Here is a 17,907-nt window from a genome sequence, read left to right as displayed (position 1 = left end):
CGAATGGGTGTTGTTGATTAAAGTCACTGCTGTTGTCAGATTACTTCTCTGACCCATATTTGCGGAAAAGCCAGGAGATTATTTTTCCTCTCTCGTGTCGTGCAGACAAAGCCACACACTAACAATGGCTCACTAGACTCTAGTGACTAGAGGCCTTAATGCAGTGGTTCTCGACCTTTTTACACCGAGTACCACCTCAGAAAATACATGTCTCTCGAAGTACCACATAACTGATGTTAATTACAGTAACATAATCTAGACATACCCATCCTATTCAGCTATGCACATGTACACACACACGCACGCACGCACACACACAGACACACACACACCCACAGACTTGTGGGTGATGGATAGACGGACCCATACAAGAAGTGCAAGAGAGGGGGACAGCGAAAACCAGAGAAGGAGAGAGAGAGAGAGAGAGACAGACAGAGAGACAGAGAGATGAGTGAGAGTTTCAGGATATTTGATGCAGGTCCCATAAAGTTGAAGGTCAGTCTTCAGTAGCTATTTAGACAGCCGAGTGGAACAGATCAGCTAACAGTGTAATATATGTGTGAAGGAACTCCAGAAGGAAAGAAAACAGCACTGAGCTCAGCTCATGTGACAATAACCATCCATATCCAAATGGGCGAGCAGCACCTACGTGACAGAGAGAGAGAGAGGGGTGTGTCTGGCTTGGAAACAACAGATCAGGGGGAACATATTGAATCCATAAATCTACTGAGATTAGACTCTTAGATTAGATATGCTGCTCTTGTTTTACACCTTGCACAGAAAGAATAGATGAGGCGAAAATATCTCACTCCCTTTTCATTGCTGTCCACAAAAGTAGAGTTGTATTGTGTGCGTGTGTGTGTGTGTGTGTGTGTGTGTGTGTGCGCGTGTGTGCGTGCGTGCGTGTGTGTGCGTGCGTGCGTGCGTTTCACAATAATCCATTATTCTGAAAATGTAAACACGCTCGTTAAGAAATGTGAATCCCTAGACTCCCTAGACCGCTCTCAAAGAGCACTCAAAGGCGGCTGCAATTCGAAACTGGCCCCTGTAAAAAAGAGTCTATATTTCTATGCTGTACATGTTTTCCCTTTTTTGTAACCGTGTATACCATGTAGGGCTGTAGGCTATGATGATTTATTCTTTTGCATAGAAGTGTATATTTGTATGGCTTTAAATGTTCTGATTAATTGAAAATGGAGGACCATTATGCAAACAAGTCTTTTTCTGGTATTATCCTCTTCAATAGCAGTTTTTGTATTGACCTGTAGCCTACGCCCTACTGTACTGTACCCATTCTGCAAACTGTTAATACAATTTTCAATCAATCAGTCAATTGTGTGTAGCCTTAGTTTCAACTGGTGTCACGTTGTGTATGTGTATGTATGTGTGTGTGTGTGTGTGTGTGTGTGTGTGTGTGTGTGTGTGTGTGTGTGTGTGTGTGTGTGTGTGTGTGTGTGTGTGTGTGTGTGTGTGTGTGCGTAAGTGCGTGCACTGCTGTGTACAAAAAGTTTCTTCATCCTCGCAACCACAAGGTAAGGTAAGATGGACCGGTGTATGCGCGCGTGTGCGCGCGGGTGCATGTGCGCGCATGCGTGTGTGTGCTTTCTCCTGGCTGGAAGAGAAAGAAGAGGGGGACTGAATCCGAACAGGACGTGTGGGGGATGGGGAGGGGAAGTGAGGGGATGAAAGGGGGGAGGAGGAGAAGGGGGTAGGAGGAAGAGGAGGCAGATGGGGCGCCGGGGTGAACTGGACGGAGCGGAAGAAACAGAATAACGGGAATTAAGAATAAACGACGGCGAGAAGGCGACGCGTAAAGTCTCCATTATAACAGAGGTAGGTGAACTAATATGCAACTTCCACAAAGAAATGCCGTCATCGGTGGTATAGTTGTTGGAGAACAGCTGGGCGTGCGCGCTCTGCGGACAGAAAGACACTTCGTTTTGTTGTTTCTTGTTTGTACTATTTCAGATTGATGATAGGATGGATTAGGATTACTATATCAGCGCGTTTTCTTGTGAATAACTGAATATGCAGCACACGCGCATTTTACCGGTACTGAAATCTGTTACTGGCTATAACTGGCCGCTGGCTATTCTAGGCTACTGCATACCGGTATGTGCCAACTCTCGGTGATGTTACTTCTCAGAGTCAGAGCCGTTGTGTGGGTTTATGCATAATAAAGCACAACATAAAGGCAAAGCTATAATAACACTTGTTGCGCAAATTTGAGAAACAGAAAGAGCGTCTGCAGAGATAGATAGATTTAAGAAAACGCGTATAGAGAAGTGGTCCTTGCAGCAGCAGCCTCACTCAGTGCAGTAGGCTATAGTGCAGCCTGCAGGCACAGGCAGCTGTGGTTCAGAAGAAAGATCATAAAGAGGCAATTGTCTCAAACCTTGTCTAAATATGGAAGGTCTCTGCAACACATTTTCGTGGTCATTGTAAAAGAGAACCTAGCCTTGAACAATGAATGCCTTGTTGGCAACTTCAACCACTGTTATCTCAGTTATGCTCACAGCTGCCTTAACCTTTGGGTCGAATTATAGCATTACCATTATTATATTACATGATTCAAAAGTAGCCTAGGCTATAACTCCTTTCCAATACACTCTAACAAAACTTGATCGATTGAAACTAGTGGGTTAGAAATGTAAACATTTTAACTACGGATGGGACATCAATATTATTGTGATAATTAAAATATGCAAATGTCCACTTTAACCATTGCAGCCCAGCAACCATATTCTGGGGGGAACATTAGCCCAAAACATAAATGGTAAATGGTGCATTTATATAGCGCCTTTATCCAAGGCGCTTTACAGAGATTGTGCATTACATTCACCCATTCACACACACATTCATACACCGATGGCAGCTGAAACCATGCAAGGCACCAACTAGCACATCGGGAGCAATTAGGGGTTCAGTGTCTTGCTCAAGGACACTTCGACAGTAACTCTGCAGGGGGAGCCCAGGTTCGAACTGGCAACCTTGCGGTTGCCATCCAGGCACTCTACCCCTGAGCCACCGCCGCCGCACATCAGATCTACAAGCTCACAACTCGTCAACACATTGTGAGCTTGTAAATTTGTTATTGAAATCTCAGCAATATGATTATTGTTAGTGTGTTTTATCGTGATAAGCGATGAAAACGGTTATCATTCACCCCAACCCTGTTTTACACACGACATAGAGATAGAGAGATGTGTGCAGTGGAGCTTGAGCTAATTGATGACTTAGTTTTGGGTTTTGGCCCAATGAACATTAACAAAACAAAGCATGCTGTCATTGTATTGTCAACATCTCTCTCTCTCTCTCTCATCCTGTCACTGTGCGATCATCAGAGTGAATCTCCTCAACCTTATGGTGTGCGACGTGTGTGGACATGGACAGTTGAAGCAGAAACCAACATTGTGAAGTGAATGGAGAAGAGGAGAAAGGCATACAGTCATAATGCTCCAGTGTAGTTCTCTGCTTGAATGACAGACTCCCCACAGACCTGTCATTTCACTCCCCGACAGACACTGTCTAAAAGGCGGGAACGTGCACGTAGCTCTCACTGAGAGTCAAAAACAGACTTCTAATTCAGACACACACACACACACACACACACACACACACACACACACACACACACACACACACACACACACACACACACACACACACACACACACACACACACACACACAAAGTGACTAATGGCCAACATATCTCCATATGGGCGTTTCACGCACGCTGTGGTGCGAGGCGTCCCTGAGAGTTTTGGGAGGGCGGACGGCCAAGATACGAAGGAGAAGGAGTCAGTGGAACTGGCCAAAGCTCAGCGTCAGTTTGGGGTCCTGACTGGAGCTCTGAGACAGAAGGTGGGCCTGCAGCTGATAGAGATCCCAGTGGACCAGGACCTCCCCGAGAGCTGGAGGATCGAGGACGTAGCTGTCATCCAGGGAGACACGGCACTCATCACCAGACCTTTCAAACAGCAGAGACGCACTGAGGTATACGGCATGAAACACTATCAGTCAATCGCTCGATCGATCGCTCTGCTTTTGTTTTCTTTGATTGACCTCTCTTCCTTCCCCCTCCCCTTCTTCTTATTCCCTTTCTTTTTTGAGGGGCGCTAGCCCCTCCTATATTCAGCTATTAGTGTAGATTTTCGTCGATGACAATGAATGGAGAATTTACGTCATATGTGGACAAGTAAATCGGTTATTTTCGTCCTACACAAAATTGACAATGAATGGAGAATTCACGTCACATGTGTCTGAGCAAATAGACTTGTCACGGCATAATGTTTTATTCTATCTACTCGTCTCTCTTCCAGGCGGAGGCTGTGAGAAGGGTGATGTCGGAGCTCAACCTGACGGTGGTTGAGATGGGGGTCGAGGAAGGGGGCTCCGGAGGGGCGACGCTGGAGGGCAGCGACGTTCTGTTCACAGGGAGGGAGTTCTTCGTCGGCATCTCCTCACACACCAACCACAGAGGAGCGGAGGTCCTGGCGGATACATTCAGGGTGAGCAGCATGGACTCAAGACGGGAGAATAAATGATGTAGGATTAATGAATGCTTTCAGACCACAGCAGTAAACAGTAAACACCACAGCAAAACATTTAAACAAACAACAAAAACATCAGCGCCTGGGTAAACGTTTCTCTAAAGCCTTTTAGCTCCAAAGTAGTTTTATATCTACATATGAGGCTGAGCCCATTTAGACCTGAGGACCTGTGTCACCTTAGCTTTTAGTTTTAACCACTTTAACCATTATTTTAAACTTTAGCTGTTGAAAAATTACTAGCTCGTAGATCTGCATTGAATGCCAAATATGTAGGCTATTTGTATTTATTTATCATTAACGCATGTCATCCAGCATTACATGTATATCATGTATTTTGTGTGTTGGAGACTGTCCTCTTTTTATTGGGGCTATTTGAGAGACAGATTCTCCCTAACATTGTTGAGAGATACTGTTTTATAAACATTCTTTACGTGACCAGCCCAGGTCCTGATATTTACTGCCATTTAATGAGATAGGCGTGTGTGTGTGTGTGTGTGTGTGTGTGTGTGTGTGTGTGTGTGTGTGTGTGTGTGTGTGTGTGTGTGTGTGTGTGTGTGTGTGTGTGTGTGTGTGTGTGTGTGTGTGTGTGTGTGTGTGTGTGTGTGTGTGTGTGTAAAGATTACTATCATGCAAGGCTAGCTTTCGATGGGGGTCCGTTCTGTCACGTCCAGCTATGCAACGGCAGGGGGCCTGGCTGTTCTTGGGTGTGGTATAACAAAGGATAAAGAGGGGGGCTGGGACTGAGAGAGGGAGTTCTTTGGGGATGCTCTGTGTGCAAATGGAATTATGGACTCTTTTACAGTCAGGTTCATTTGGTTCCATTTTGTACACTCTGAGTTAGATTAACACTGTGGATTGTACAAAAAATTATAATCATATCAAATGGTGGACCTAGAAATGAAAAAGGTTGAGAATCACTGCTTTAGAGGAAACAGTTGAGAACCACTGCTTTAGATGAAACAGTTGAGAACCACTGCTTTAGAGGAAACAGTACAAGTACAATAGTGACTAGATGTGACTCAAGTGCTCTTTGTACTGTAACTGGGACCAGCTACTGGGACCAGTAGCAGTGTTGAGCTGTGGGCTGTGATAAATGATGCCATTCTATTTGCCAAATGAGGGAGACCACACAGGAACTCCCCTTAGGGATGACACAGAACGGGCAACGGTATTGATTACCTCATTTAGTGCATTTAGGCCGCTTCCGTTCTATTTTGTGTGTGGTGTGTGGTGCACACAACAAAAACCATTGCCAGGCATGTGTAACAACTAACAACACAGTATTGATTTGACACGCAGGGAGACGGACGGACAGACAGACAGACAGACAGACAGACTGCTGGCAATAATGAGCAGCAGTGAGAGACAGACAGCAACATCAGTTTCATTACAGACAGACAGTTTACTACAACAAGAGCAGCCTCCCAGTAAAGTTAAAAAGTCATCTTTATCAACTACCTGGTTTTGTCTGAGGTGGGTGGGTCTTTCAGTGTTTCCCTGTGCCGAGCTTTGTGGGTATGTGTACCACAAATGTGATGCTTTGATTGGCTGAGCACGGAATGTGATGATTGATGATTATTATTGATAATGATCAAATCGATAATGATGATGACTTATTGACTTCACACAAGTGTGATTTTTAAGGGGAGCTAGCCCCTTCTATAAACAGCTTTTGTCCCCACATGTCTCAAGATTTGCCATTGACAATGAAAGGGGAATTCAGGTCAAATGTCCGCTAAATCTTGTCCCTACATGTCTCAAGATTTGCCATGGACAATGAACGGAGAAATGACGTCAGCATTCCCCTAAATATGACGTAAATTAAACATCAAAACATTAAAGGAGAATTCCATGCTAGAAGGCTTTCATACCTTTATTTGTAGTTACGTCCCTACCAAAGAGGTCCATGTGTTATTTTGTGCAAAAGCGCATTATTGGCTATTTCCCCTACCATAAGCCCTCAATGAATTGAATTGCACTGAATTGAATGGGGCATTGGGGTGTTGTGCCAATTCGCTTATTTCCATCACTCAAAAATCATATCTATTCTTATTTCCTTTTTTCTTTGAGGAGTACCTCAAATTGCCATGTGTTTTTTATGGAATATTTTACATCGGGTGTCAAAAGTTGGGTTTATTGTTCTAGGGTTAAAAAGTGAATAAAACCGTCATAGAATAGCCAAAAGTGATCCTTTCACCCTTAACTTATTTTTTTTCCTCTTACACATTTTTGATATATTTGATTTTTTTGGGGTCTTTTTTATCAATTGAAATTTTCACCAGTTTGAAACGATTTTAATTGATTTACGATAAATCGTTACATTCCTAGTTATTTGTTTGGTTACTGTTCAATTACTGGACAAATAGTCACATTTGTCCCACCCATAATGTCTATAATACAAAACAAAATACTGTGCCACGAATACAACATCCTTTACAGTTATTGATCACTTGCCAGGGATATTAACTACCTTTGTATACAAAGTCCATACACATTAATGACAACCGCAACAGTATCACGTTAAAGTATAATGTTTTAGAATACTTTAAATTGTGATTCTGTTTCTGTTGTCATGGCTAACAGTTCCCACCTGATGTTATATGGGAGGTTGGATTGCTGCACACTATACTGAATAACTGCTAGCTTGCTTAATGTCTTCAGACTAGGACTTAAGTCTGTAAGATGGGTCGTGTAAGATTCTTTCTGTATCCTCCTCCAAAGAGGATGATACTATCTCCCACCATGCAACACCACATACCAGAACTCCATTCCTGGCCTTTCCCCATGGGTTCATCCTTCTTCCAAGAGAAGGTCTTGGAATTAAACTTCCACAGATCATCGCCATGCCAAACACCACTGCGGGTGTAACCTCCAAATATGTACAGCTCTCCTTTGTAAGCAAAGGCTGAATGCAAGAAGCGTCCTTCTAGACGAAGTTGTGCAGTAGATGTGCTCAGCCAGGTGTTGGTCTCTGTGTCAAAGACACTGATGTTGTTGTTGCAGGTCCCACTGCTCCCAATTGCCCCCAAATACAAACATCTTTGTCCCAATGATGGTGATGGCATTAAAGCAGGTAGCGGAATACCTCTGGTGTTAAGTAAAGACCAGACCCTTGTGGTGGTGTCCAACTTGTAGAAGTCATTAAGGTATCGCTCGTTGTATCCTCCATAGACATACATGATCTTCCCCAAGCCACAGGCTGAGTGGCCACACCTCGCCTCTGGAACAAACCCAGAAATCGTCATATTTAGCCATTTATGGGTGTTGATATCAAACGTAAAGAACGTCCGAGGGATCCCCTACTGTGAGTTCAGAACCCAGTTCAGAACCCAGAATCATACAATTAATTTCACCCCCCCAGACGTAGACTATATATTCTATCAGCACAGCTGTGTGACCGCAGCACATGGGGGGAACCCGAACAGGACGTCTTCCTTTTCTAGTTGTCACCGGGGGGAACTTCTTCCAACGTAAAGTCAATGTGTTGAAGACGCTGGATCCATGTCGTAGCTCGTATATGATATAATACCCTCCGAAGTAGTACACATTGTGCCCTGCTGGGACAGCAGCATAATTAAGCCAATCTGCATCTTTGTTCCTTTTTGGTCGCCCAAGACCTCTCATGGGTACCCTTCAGCACAACATTTTCATTCTCTCTTGTTGCAACTCTCTCTTTCTCGATGTGTTCCACACCTTATATAGGTTGACCAGAGTTCTGTTCTGTCACACCGATTCACACAGGCGTTCATGCACATGACCATATATGGCCATTGATATCGACAAACGTAGCAGTCAGTGCTGTGAAATTCACACAGATTTAGTGCAATGTTATCCTATATAAAAATTGGCTTAAAATGACTCAGCCATTCCGTAAAATTAAATGTGTCCTCATGGCATCAGGTGCAAACAAATCAGTCAGCTCCATATGGGCACAAAAGAAGGCATGCCCATATATGGGCATATACTGATGACATTAGTGATCTTCATATTATGCATAAAAGGAAAACCAATAAAAACAATGTAATAATAATATTAGGCATAAAAGGGACAAGGACTGACAGGTACAGAGGTCTGGTTGTCCAGAGCTGCAGTTTAAAAACATGTTGCTCCAACGTGCTTCAGCTTGTAGCCTTGTTAGGGTGCTGTTTTAACGTGGATATGAAATATTAATAAAGACTGAAACTGTCATTAACTAATGGATTACATGGACCATTTTAAAAGATCACCTTCAACACAATCACTAACAGAGAAATGAGAGAATGCATGGTCTGTATTCATCAGCATGAGCTTGTAGGCCAGCTATTTGTTGTACAACAAACTTTATAGTGGTTAGGAATGTTCCCCTCCATTTTCTTATTTTACAAACCGAACCCTGTCTACACCAATGTGCTACATAAATAAATTTGACTCTGTGTGTGTGTGTGTGTGTGCGCGCGGGTGTGTGTGTGTGTGTGTGTGTGTGTGTGCGTGTGCATGCAGGACTTTGCTGTGTCTACTGTCCCAGTGTGTGGTGGAGCTCGACTGAAGAACATCTGTTCCATGGGTGGACCAGACACCATCATCATTAGCAACTCTGAGAAGGCTAGGAAGACGCTACGGGTTAGTGTGTGTGTGTGTGTGTGTGTGTGTGTGTGCACAGTGAGGGTGAACTTTAAATATGTATGGCTGATTGGCTGTAGTGGCCTAAAGGTTAGAGTAGGGTGCTTGTGTGTGTTGCTGGTTCGACACCCCAGATCGGCAGGAGAAATCTGGGAGGGGAAGTGAATTAGCAACACTCCCTAGCATTGAAGTGCCCTTGAGAAAGGCAATTCATTCCCACAGTGGAGCTGCTCTGTTGAGCTCTCATGCTCAGTCGATCTTAATATCTTTACCAGAAAAATATAAATAATCCACACAAAGTTTTGAAGGGCGCCTCCAATGGATGGATTTCCAAAATTATGTCATAGGCCAGCCAAGTCTATGGACTTTAATGTTTGTTTAGGGTAGTTATGATGTAATTTGATGACAGCCAAATCTATGGACTTTGTTTGTTTAGGGCAGTAAATATCAATGTAAGACGTCATCTCACTGATATAAATACATCTTGTAATACATTTATTATTTCACAGACATGAGAACAACATGCCCCAAAATATCTAGACGCCCCTCACTTCACTTTTTTAATACACATTAGAAAATTAGTTCTTATAATGAATGTGCAATGCAATATAGACTCTTGAATGAATGTATACATTAGCCCCTTCACAGGCGCCATTATTCCTGTTACCATTTATCTTCCTGTCTCCTCCAGATGTGTTCTCACATCCCAGGAGTCTCTGGTTCGTTTGCTCTAATGAGATATGCACACTCTCCTGTCTGCTGACTCTTCATGTCATGCTAATAGCATTAGTGCTGCATCTTTAGTAAGGCGTGGTGTGTGTGTGAGTCATGTGTAATAACATTCCGTTGTGTGTGTTTCCTCAGATGATGGAACAGCTGACTGATCACCACTATGACATGCTCACTGTCCCTGAGGACGCAGCTGCAAACTGTGTCTACGTACAGAGTCCGTCCAAAGTGGACTTCCTTCTTCACCGGCCCGCGGACGAGTGTCCTGACAGCATCGCTGTAGGTTCAACACTGAGTCATGTCTCCCACCTCCATGTCAGCACTAGAGTAGGAGCCCAACGCGTTGACTGAAGTCCCTCAGGGCTCTACACAAGTTCACTAGTATAGAGCTGAAACTAGCTGATCTAAAACAGTATTGCAGCATGTTGTAAGCTTGTAGATTTGCTATTTATTGTCTGCCCCATAATTGGGACGCTATGTCAGGAAGACAGAATTAGACATATTTATCAGTGTGGACCGTGATCAGGCCTTCCTGCCGGTCAGCAAATCTGACAGATTGCAAGAAAGAAACACAGGATCTACAACCCTGAATTCACACCAGCAGAGTTGGGTTTAATGCATTATTTATGGTGAGGGGCGAATGCTGCTTTCACCACTGCAGCAGACAGCAGCAGCAGTGAGAAAAGGTAAACTTTTTCGCTGCCACATTGCAGCGAGACAGAGCAGCGGCTAACCAGAAGTGTGCCGACTGTGGTCTGAAATAGCCATGGACAAGGCGTACTACACACTAAACAACAGACAACTATGATAAGTACCAAATATTGTAGATATGAAATCTATCTAGATTGAGCAGCTCCGTTCATATAGATGTTTATTTACAAACAAACTGCTGAGTGTCTGTACTTCTGCCTGCAAGCTCCTGCCTACTTGAGCCACAGTGGAGCTCTTGCTGGATCACAGCTCGTAATTACCAGTTTTGTGAAAATATGAACAGTAGAAAGACACACACACGTTCTTCTGCGGGTTAGTGATGCAGTACATTCTCTAAACACTCCTCCCTTCTATTTATTGGCCATGGTGTGTTATTTCAGACTTCAAGCATGTGCTCTAGTTGCCAGTGATGTGATTATGTGAAACGATGAGTATTAAGTGTCATAATTTCCACCCACCCTTCTTCTCTAGGCCTTCCAGAAACTACAGGACTACACCCTCCTACCCACTGCCTGCAGCGAAGTCTCCAAGCTGGGAGCCTCCCTGTCATCTCTCTGCCTCCTCATCAATAGAAAGCACACATACTTCTAAAACACCTTAATCCTCCGTTTGGATTCTGCAGTTCTTCCCTCTGTAAAATGTATGTTCATACCAAGGTAGAAAGGGTCTCAACTTTTGTACAATCTTACAACTGAACTAACATTCTGTTAAACATTACAAATCACCTTCTTTTAGGCAAAGTGGACCTCTCCTATAACAGTAGATACACACAATATTTGTACAATATGTAGCTCGATGTGAACTAATATTTAATAACTTGCTTAGCTGAGGCCGAACTGCCATCGGTATATAGATAAATCTGTGGAGCGATGCCCTGTACACAAGGTGTAGGCAAGCAAGTTGTCAAGCTGTGCTTCTACTATGGCTGCCCAGAGTATCCCTCTGGATTTGTTTATACAATTATGCAGACTTTTGCACAGAGGCCCCTACTGGTGAGATAAGAGCAGTGCATGTACAACAGTGAGATGGCATCATCGAAGACTTCATGACATTGATTGCAGCTAGTTGGTCAAGTACAAAACACAGCTGTGTAGGAATGATACTCCACATATGATCAATAAAATTGGGCTTGATGTGGTTTAAAGTTTAGGCACTTTTGGAGTTGCTAAATTTAATACGTGGGTGAGTCGACTCGTTCCATGCCTGCTCTACCTGGCTACCTCTGCATTGTCCCTGCTGTTGCAAAGCAAGTCAGGGCCACAATCACATTATCTGCAACCACTGTCATGTAACTTTTCAACTTCACCCCGGCACTACTGGTTTCCCTCCCTACCAGGTCTGGTTAATCCCAGATTACAATACAATTACCAATGTTGGTGAAAGCATTCATATACCGGTAGGTTGGAAAAACCAGCAGTACCAGGGGTACTAAGAGCCAGTTGGGAACCACTAGAGCTGAATAAAAGTAATGGACTTATGTGCAGGACAAAGGATTATGTGAGGACCACCAATTCTAAACTGTACAATGGAAACAGACACTTTCATGTCTCCTATACGGTACACATAACTACTAAAGTGTAGAAATGCAGATTGTTTTTCCAACATTAGACTGATAGTTTGGCTTTTGTATGTTTGACTTTTAACAAATGTAGATACCAGTGCATCAATAAATCCACTTTGATAAAGCCAGAATAATGTCTGAGGATTATTCTTTTTAAACAATGATACATGACAACTTTCATAACCAGGGCTGCACACAACTTTTTTTGGTCTAGTACTCAGAGGAGCACCTGGAGGAGTTTCTTGGTGCTCCAAAAATGCGGCGACCCGTCTCGCCGGATGGATAAAAGAGGGATGAATAACTTATAGCAAAACGATATTTATTGGATGAGTGGGGAGTCAATGGAGGGTATTGCAACTCTAGATTTAGCCATAGAATGCTGTGGTGTTGTGGTTGGTGCTGTGGTTGGCCAGTAGCCACTTTGAGTGGCAGTCGGTGGAAAATGCTCTCGCCACAGAATTTACTAGTATTCTGGCCATAATAAATAATCATTCTAGGCGGCCCCGGCTGTTGGTACGCAGAAGCGCTTCCCGGCGCATTTTGAATTTTGACAACGCATGCGCGCTGGCGTACCACTTATGTGCAGCCCTGTTCATAACAGACAAAATAAATGCATGAAACCAATGAAGATTTCTGGAATTTATTCCATGTTTTTTTTTTTACAAAGCAAACATCTTAACGGTTGGACTTGGCAACTCTCTCCAACTCGTCCTTCTTCTTGATGGCGTAGGAGTTAGATGAACCCTGAAGACAGGAATACATTATAACAAAAAATTCTTAGTCATAACATCGCCTGGTGTTAATGATCAGATAAGGTATATAAATCATATTCAATGAACTACTGAATTAAGACATAGGGAAGGGAAATTACTAGGTCATGTGCAGTAGGCATAACAGGAAATTGCTACTAGTAGCCTTTGCAATAAAAGGTGCTATATAGAAACATGTGCATATGTAGGTTGTGTAAATCAAGTTCATATGAAATATGAACATGTTAGTAAAACAGATATGTCTCTGAGTTGGTGATTGACTGAACCATGAAAGACGGTCAGCCAATGAATAAACAAAGATAATTCTCTGCGAGCACTCTAGCACACCAGGACAACGGGGAGTGTCCAGAAGTGACTCTATAGCCTCGCATCATGTTAAATGAACAATATTCTGACAGAGGACACATTTTACACATGCATGGTAATATGCTAGAGCATGTCACACTAAACTATTCCTATTAAATAAAGGTACCTTGGCTGCATTGATCAGCTCATCAGCCAGACACTCGGCGATGGTCTTGATGTTCCTGAAAGCAGCTTCTCTTGCTCCCGTGCACAGCAGCCAGATGGCCTGAGAAAACACAGCATAACCGCATTAGATAAGGAATCAAAGCTATAGATGAAATATTAACATGTTATGCAAATAAAATGTCTCTGAGTTGGTGATTGACTGAACCATGAAATACGGTCAGCCAATGAATAAACAAAGAGCTTTTCTCTACGAGCACTCTAGCACACCAGGACAACGGGGACTGTCCAGGTGTGACTCTATAGCCTCGCTTCGTGTAGGAATCAACAATGACCTGACTGAGAACGGACACCAGCTCTACAACAGTTGCTTTGAGATGTTTTACCCTCAGGGAATGAGATACATTTTTAAGTTCCATATATATCTAAGACATCCAAATCTGCTCCTGGTTTAAGCATCTTGAACAGACTATAATCCAGACTGAATTGCGGAGCAGCAGTTGGAGCCAAAACATAGTAAAATGAATGATTGGTTACTAGGAGCTATACCTGAAAATAGATTGACTGGCATATATATGGATTTCTGTGCTACGATTCCCCTTTACATTCACCCTGGTGGCCTGTGAAAGATGGTCGACCCTGGTGGATTAAGGGTGGGTGACCCACTGATTGGTGTAATAGAGACTAGTGATCTCATCAGAGCAACTTTGACACGTTTCAGCCTATGATTCTTCATGAGGACCTTGATGAAGGCCACATATTTACTGGTTTACATACTATATGTTTCTGAAATGCATTTATCTTCACTGCCACTACACAGACCACAATAGTCCTTATTGCGGTGAACACTGGATGCAGCAGTTGCTTATACAGATACTGGACAGGGCCAAATACCTGGTTGACTCTACGGAGGGGGGGACACATCCACAGGGGAACAGGTCAAATACCTGGTTGACTCTACGGAGGGGACACACATCCACAGGGGACAGGGGAACAGGTGAAATACCTGGTTGAATCTATGGAGGGGACACACAGCCACAGCCTACCTGGTTGACTCTACGGAGGGGGGACACATCCACAGCCTGTCTCCTGACCGTTCCAGCACGACCAATACGAGTAGAGTCCTCACGTGGCCCACTGTTGATGATGGCGTTCACCAGCACCTGGAGGGGGTTCTGAACAGAGCAATATAGGAAATGCATCAGATGGGCACTTCAAACACACCTTCTGAATTAAAATGGAGGCTTTTCTCTTATACTGAGGCGAGTAGATTGGCAGGAGAAAGGTAATATTAAATTAGCAAATCTACTAACTCACAACGTGCCACAGCGCAAAGAAATATGAACATGTTAGTAAAACAGATATGTCTCTGAGTTGGTGATTGACTGAACCATGAAAGACGGTCAGCCAATGAATAAACAAAGATTTTCTCTACGAGCACTCTAGCACACCAGGACAACGGGGAGTGTCCAGAAGTGACTCTATAGCCTCGCTTTGTGTAGGATAAAATATGACAACATTGTGAAACTATGCTATTTGAGGTTACACCATTTCAGTGATAAAGCAGGGTAATAGTAAGATGCTAAACACAAGCTGTAACCAATTTCAACATGGTAGCCCTGTGTGGAGCATGTCATATTGAAACATTTTCAAAAAATGTCCAACACTTGTAGAGTGGATATTTTCATTGGTCAAACAGTACACCTTGGGACACTGGACAGACAAGAGGACTTCAACTACCTTTATCCAACTTGTAGGAACAAGACAAAGTCTAGTTGTGGTCTAAGCAATCACAATAAACAGGGGGGAGGGGACAGTTAATTTTACAAACGGCTCAAATACATCAATACTATACACACCTCTCCTGTCAGCAGGTGGATGATCTCGAAGGCGTGCTTGACGATGCGCACGGTCATCAGCTTCTTGCCGTTGTTGCGGCCGTGCATCATCATGGAGTTGGTGAGACGCTCCACGATGGGACACTGGGCCTTACGAAAGCGCTTGGCGGCATAACGGCCACCAGAGTGGGGCAGGTACTTAGCGTACTTCTCTTTCACAGCAATGTAATCCTGTTTGGGAAATGAGATGGTGTACAAATTGGTCATTATAAAGCACTGTCAATACTAGGAAAAAAGAACCTTCTCCGATTAAGGTAAAAGGTGTCTCTGAGTTGGTGATCGACTAGGTCATTACAGGACAGCCAATGAATAAACAAAGATCTTTAATCTGCGAGCACTCAAGCACACCAGGACAACAGGACAATGTCTAGGCGTGACTCTAGCCTCGCTTTATATCAGTATAAAACATACAACATTTAGAAAACACAACTTTAACTTACCTGCAGGGAGATGTCATTTATCTGGACATCATCAGTGCTCCATTTCCCAAAGAGCTTGATCTCTGGAGTCTCAGCCACAGCTGGGGCAGTCTCCCAGTTCTCAGTCACTGCGGGAGAATAGAACATTATATTCTAAGCTCAAACTCATTTAAACAGGCTTACAAAAATAAACGAAGACGTCCCTTACAGCCAAACACCAAGGCTAAGGATGCTGCTAATTTGCAAAGTAAAAGCGTGGCAACGTTACATCAATATGTCAGAGCAACGAAGACGCAAAGCTATAGATGAAATATTAACATGTTATGCAAATTAAATGTCTCTGAGTTGGTGATTGACTGAAACATGAAATACGGTCAGCCAATGAATAAACAAAGAGCTTTTCTCTACGAGCACTCTAGCACACCAGGACAACGGGGACTGTCCAGGTGTGACTCTATAGCCTCGCTTCGTGTAGGAATCAACAATGACCTGACTGAGAACGGACAGTTGCAAATTAATCTGTCAGAGCAACGAAGACGGCGTTAAATACCATTTAGTATAAACTATAGATGGATACACAGGGCTGTATGGGTGTATCCGACCACGTTCACAAAACGCCTCATGACAAGACATGTCAAACAGACTCAACACAACAGCAAAGGCCCAAAGCTAACGTTAAGCGACATGTAGAAGAGTGTAGACACTCACTCGGCTACCCGTGGCTCGGGTATCATAAACGCGTGCCAAAGTATGCAAACTGCACCTTACCGCATGTTTATACGATTAAAACGTCTGTGAAAAAGAACATGGAGATGAGGAAGAGACATCATTACTTTGAGACTCCATGATTCTTCCCCCATGCGGCTTGTGACAAGGTTAGCCACATGCTAGCGCTCGGTGCTGATGTTTTCGGCAGCCACGTTTTATACAAATAAAACTAGTTTCGGAGCTTTTGGGACGATTTACACTAATTTACTGTTAACTAACGCTGTGTGTCTCCACTATCAATGGGAAAACAGTGTTTTTTTACGATGTTCAATGGACTTATATTGTGATTTGTGTCACTTACTTGCGTCTGCCGTTGTGCACCACACTTCTCAGAGACGGAAAAGGGCCTTTCCGAGGCGCCTCGTGGTAATATCCGGCGTCGGCTGAATATTTCCGGTTCGCGGGGCGTTTATGTATTTGTAGTCTTTTTCATAGAAGCGCTGAGAAAACTGTTGCGCCTTTCTTCGTCCTTTTTTTCAAACTTGACTACGGTAGCGGTGGTCTCAAAAACATAACATAAGGGAAACTTTGACAGAAAAAGACTCGCTCACCGTATAGAAAATATGAGTAAAACTCCTTAGACTGAAAGCAAAATGCTTTTTAATTGCACTTTGAGCACAGAGCACTTTATGAGCATGATAAAATAAAATATAAAATCTTAAGTCTCAGTCTAAGGAGTTTTACTTATATTTTCTATACGGTGAGCGAGTCTTTTTCTGTCAAAGTTTCCCTTAGTCTTTTTCATACACACACGTTCATTTTTGTCCGATGAATAAATACAAATTCTGTCTTGGAGCCGCAGAACATTTGAGCATTATTATATGATAATAATGCTCAAAACCCACCTTTTCAAACTGGCTTTCCCTACATAACCCCCCCCCCCCCCACACACACACACACAATTCAATTCAATTCAATTCAAAGGGCTTTATTGGCATGAGAAAACATACGTTTACATTGCCAAAGCAGAAAGAACAGTACAACAATACAGCAATACAATCAAAACAAAAACAAAAATGATGTACTTTGTCAGATTCTTCAATAGATCAACTTCTATGTTCAAGATCACTCGATGCAGGTATAGTGCAGGCATATACACAATGATTAGTCTTTACGGTGGTTGTGTTCCATTTGATATCCTTCTCCTATCACAGCAACTCACAAATCTTGCTACACACACACACACACACACACACACCCTTCTTGTTTGTCCCTCTTTTGATTTTGATTTCTAGTTTTTAACCTTTTAAATAGTTTTCTAATAAATATGTCTGTACTTCTTTCTGTAAAGCGACTTTGGGTACCCAGAAAAGTACTATATAAATCGTATATATTAGTGGGTATAGGGGTATGATGTTGGGAGACCCGAAACCCCGATGACCTTGATATACATCACTGAGGATACGTCCCAGCCGGTGCATCCATGTAT

General features: G+C 43.1%; 2 protein-coding genes across 2 annotated transcripts; one reads left to right on the top strand and one right to left on the bottom strand.

Annotated features, from left to right (window-relative positions):
- Positions 1 to 1,702: 1,702 nt before the first annotated feature.
- Positions 1,703 to 12,359, top strand: ddah2 (DDAH family member 2, ADMA-independent). The gene is made up of 6 exons (XM_083772353.1): positions 1,703 to 1,833; positions 3,345 to 3,998; positions 4,325 to 4,513; positions 9,035 to 9,154; positions 10,019 to 10,162; positions 11,066 to 12,359. Exons 2-6 carry the CDS (start codon positions 3,702 to 3,704, stop codon positions 11,183 to 11,185), a joined length of 870 nt encoding a protein of 289 aa, XP_083628479.1. The 5' UTR covers positions 1,703 to 1,833; positions 3,345 to 3,701; the 3' UTR covers positions 11,186 to 12,359.
- A 420-nt stretch (positions 12,360 to 12,779) lies between these two features.
- Positions 12,780 to 16,832, bottom strand: rps5 (ribosomal protein S5). The gene is made up of 6 exons (XM_083778103.1): positions 16,780 to 16,832; positions 15,732 to 15,838; positions 15,253 to 15,462; positions 14,440 to 14,568; positions 13,398 to 13,496; positions 12,780 to 12,899 (listed from the first exon to the last, which is right to left on the bottom strand). Coding segments are annotated over exons 1-6 (615 nt in total). The 5' UTR covers positions 16,781 to 16,832; the 3' UTR covers positions 12,780 to 12,830.
- Positions 16,833 to 17,907: the final 1,075 nt, after the last annotated feature.

This window comes from Protomyctophum parallelum (genome assembly GCF_964188405.1).
Source record: "Protomyctophum parallelum genome assembly, chromosome: 1".
In the NCBI taxonomy this organism is placed as follows: Eukaryota; Metazoa; Chordata; class Actinopteri; order Myctophiformes; family Myctophidae; genus Protomyctophum; species Protomyctophum parallelum.
Note: the sequence above shows the minus strand (reverse complement) of the source record. Positions and strands in the feature narration are given on the sequence as shown.

Bases quoted from the DNA above. Each gene is read 5' to 3' on its own strand.
- rps5 (XM_083778103.1), bottom strand. The intron at 15,463-15,731 runs GTAAGTTAAAGT...TTTCCCAAACAG, and splicing joins TAAATGACATCTCCCTGCAG to GATTACATTGCTGTGAAAGA. The intron at 14,569-15,252 runs GTGTGTATAGTA...TGCTCTGTTCAG, and splicing joins TCCACCTGCTGACAGGAGAG to AACCCCCTCCAGGTGCTGGT.
- ddah2 (XM_083772353.1), top strand. From the start codon at position 3,702: ATGGCCAACATATCTCCATATGGGCGTTTCACGCACGCTGTGGTGCGA. The intron at 4,514-9,034 runs GTGAGCAGCATG...GTGTGCATGCAG, and splicing joins TCCTGGCGGATACATTCAGG to GACTTTGCTGTGTCTACTGT. The intron at 10,163-11,065 runs GTAGGTTCAACA...CTTCTTCTCTAG, and splicing joins AGTGTCCTGACAGCATCGCT to GCCTTCCAGAAACTACAGGA.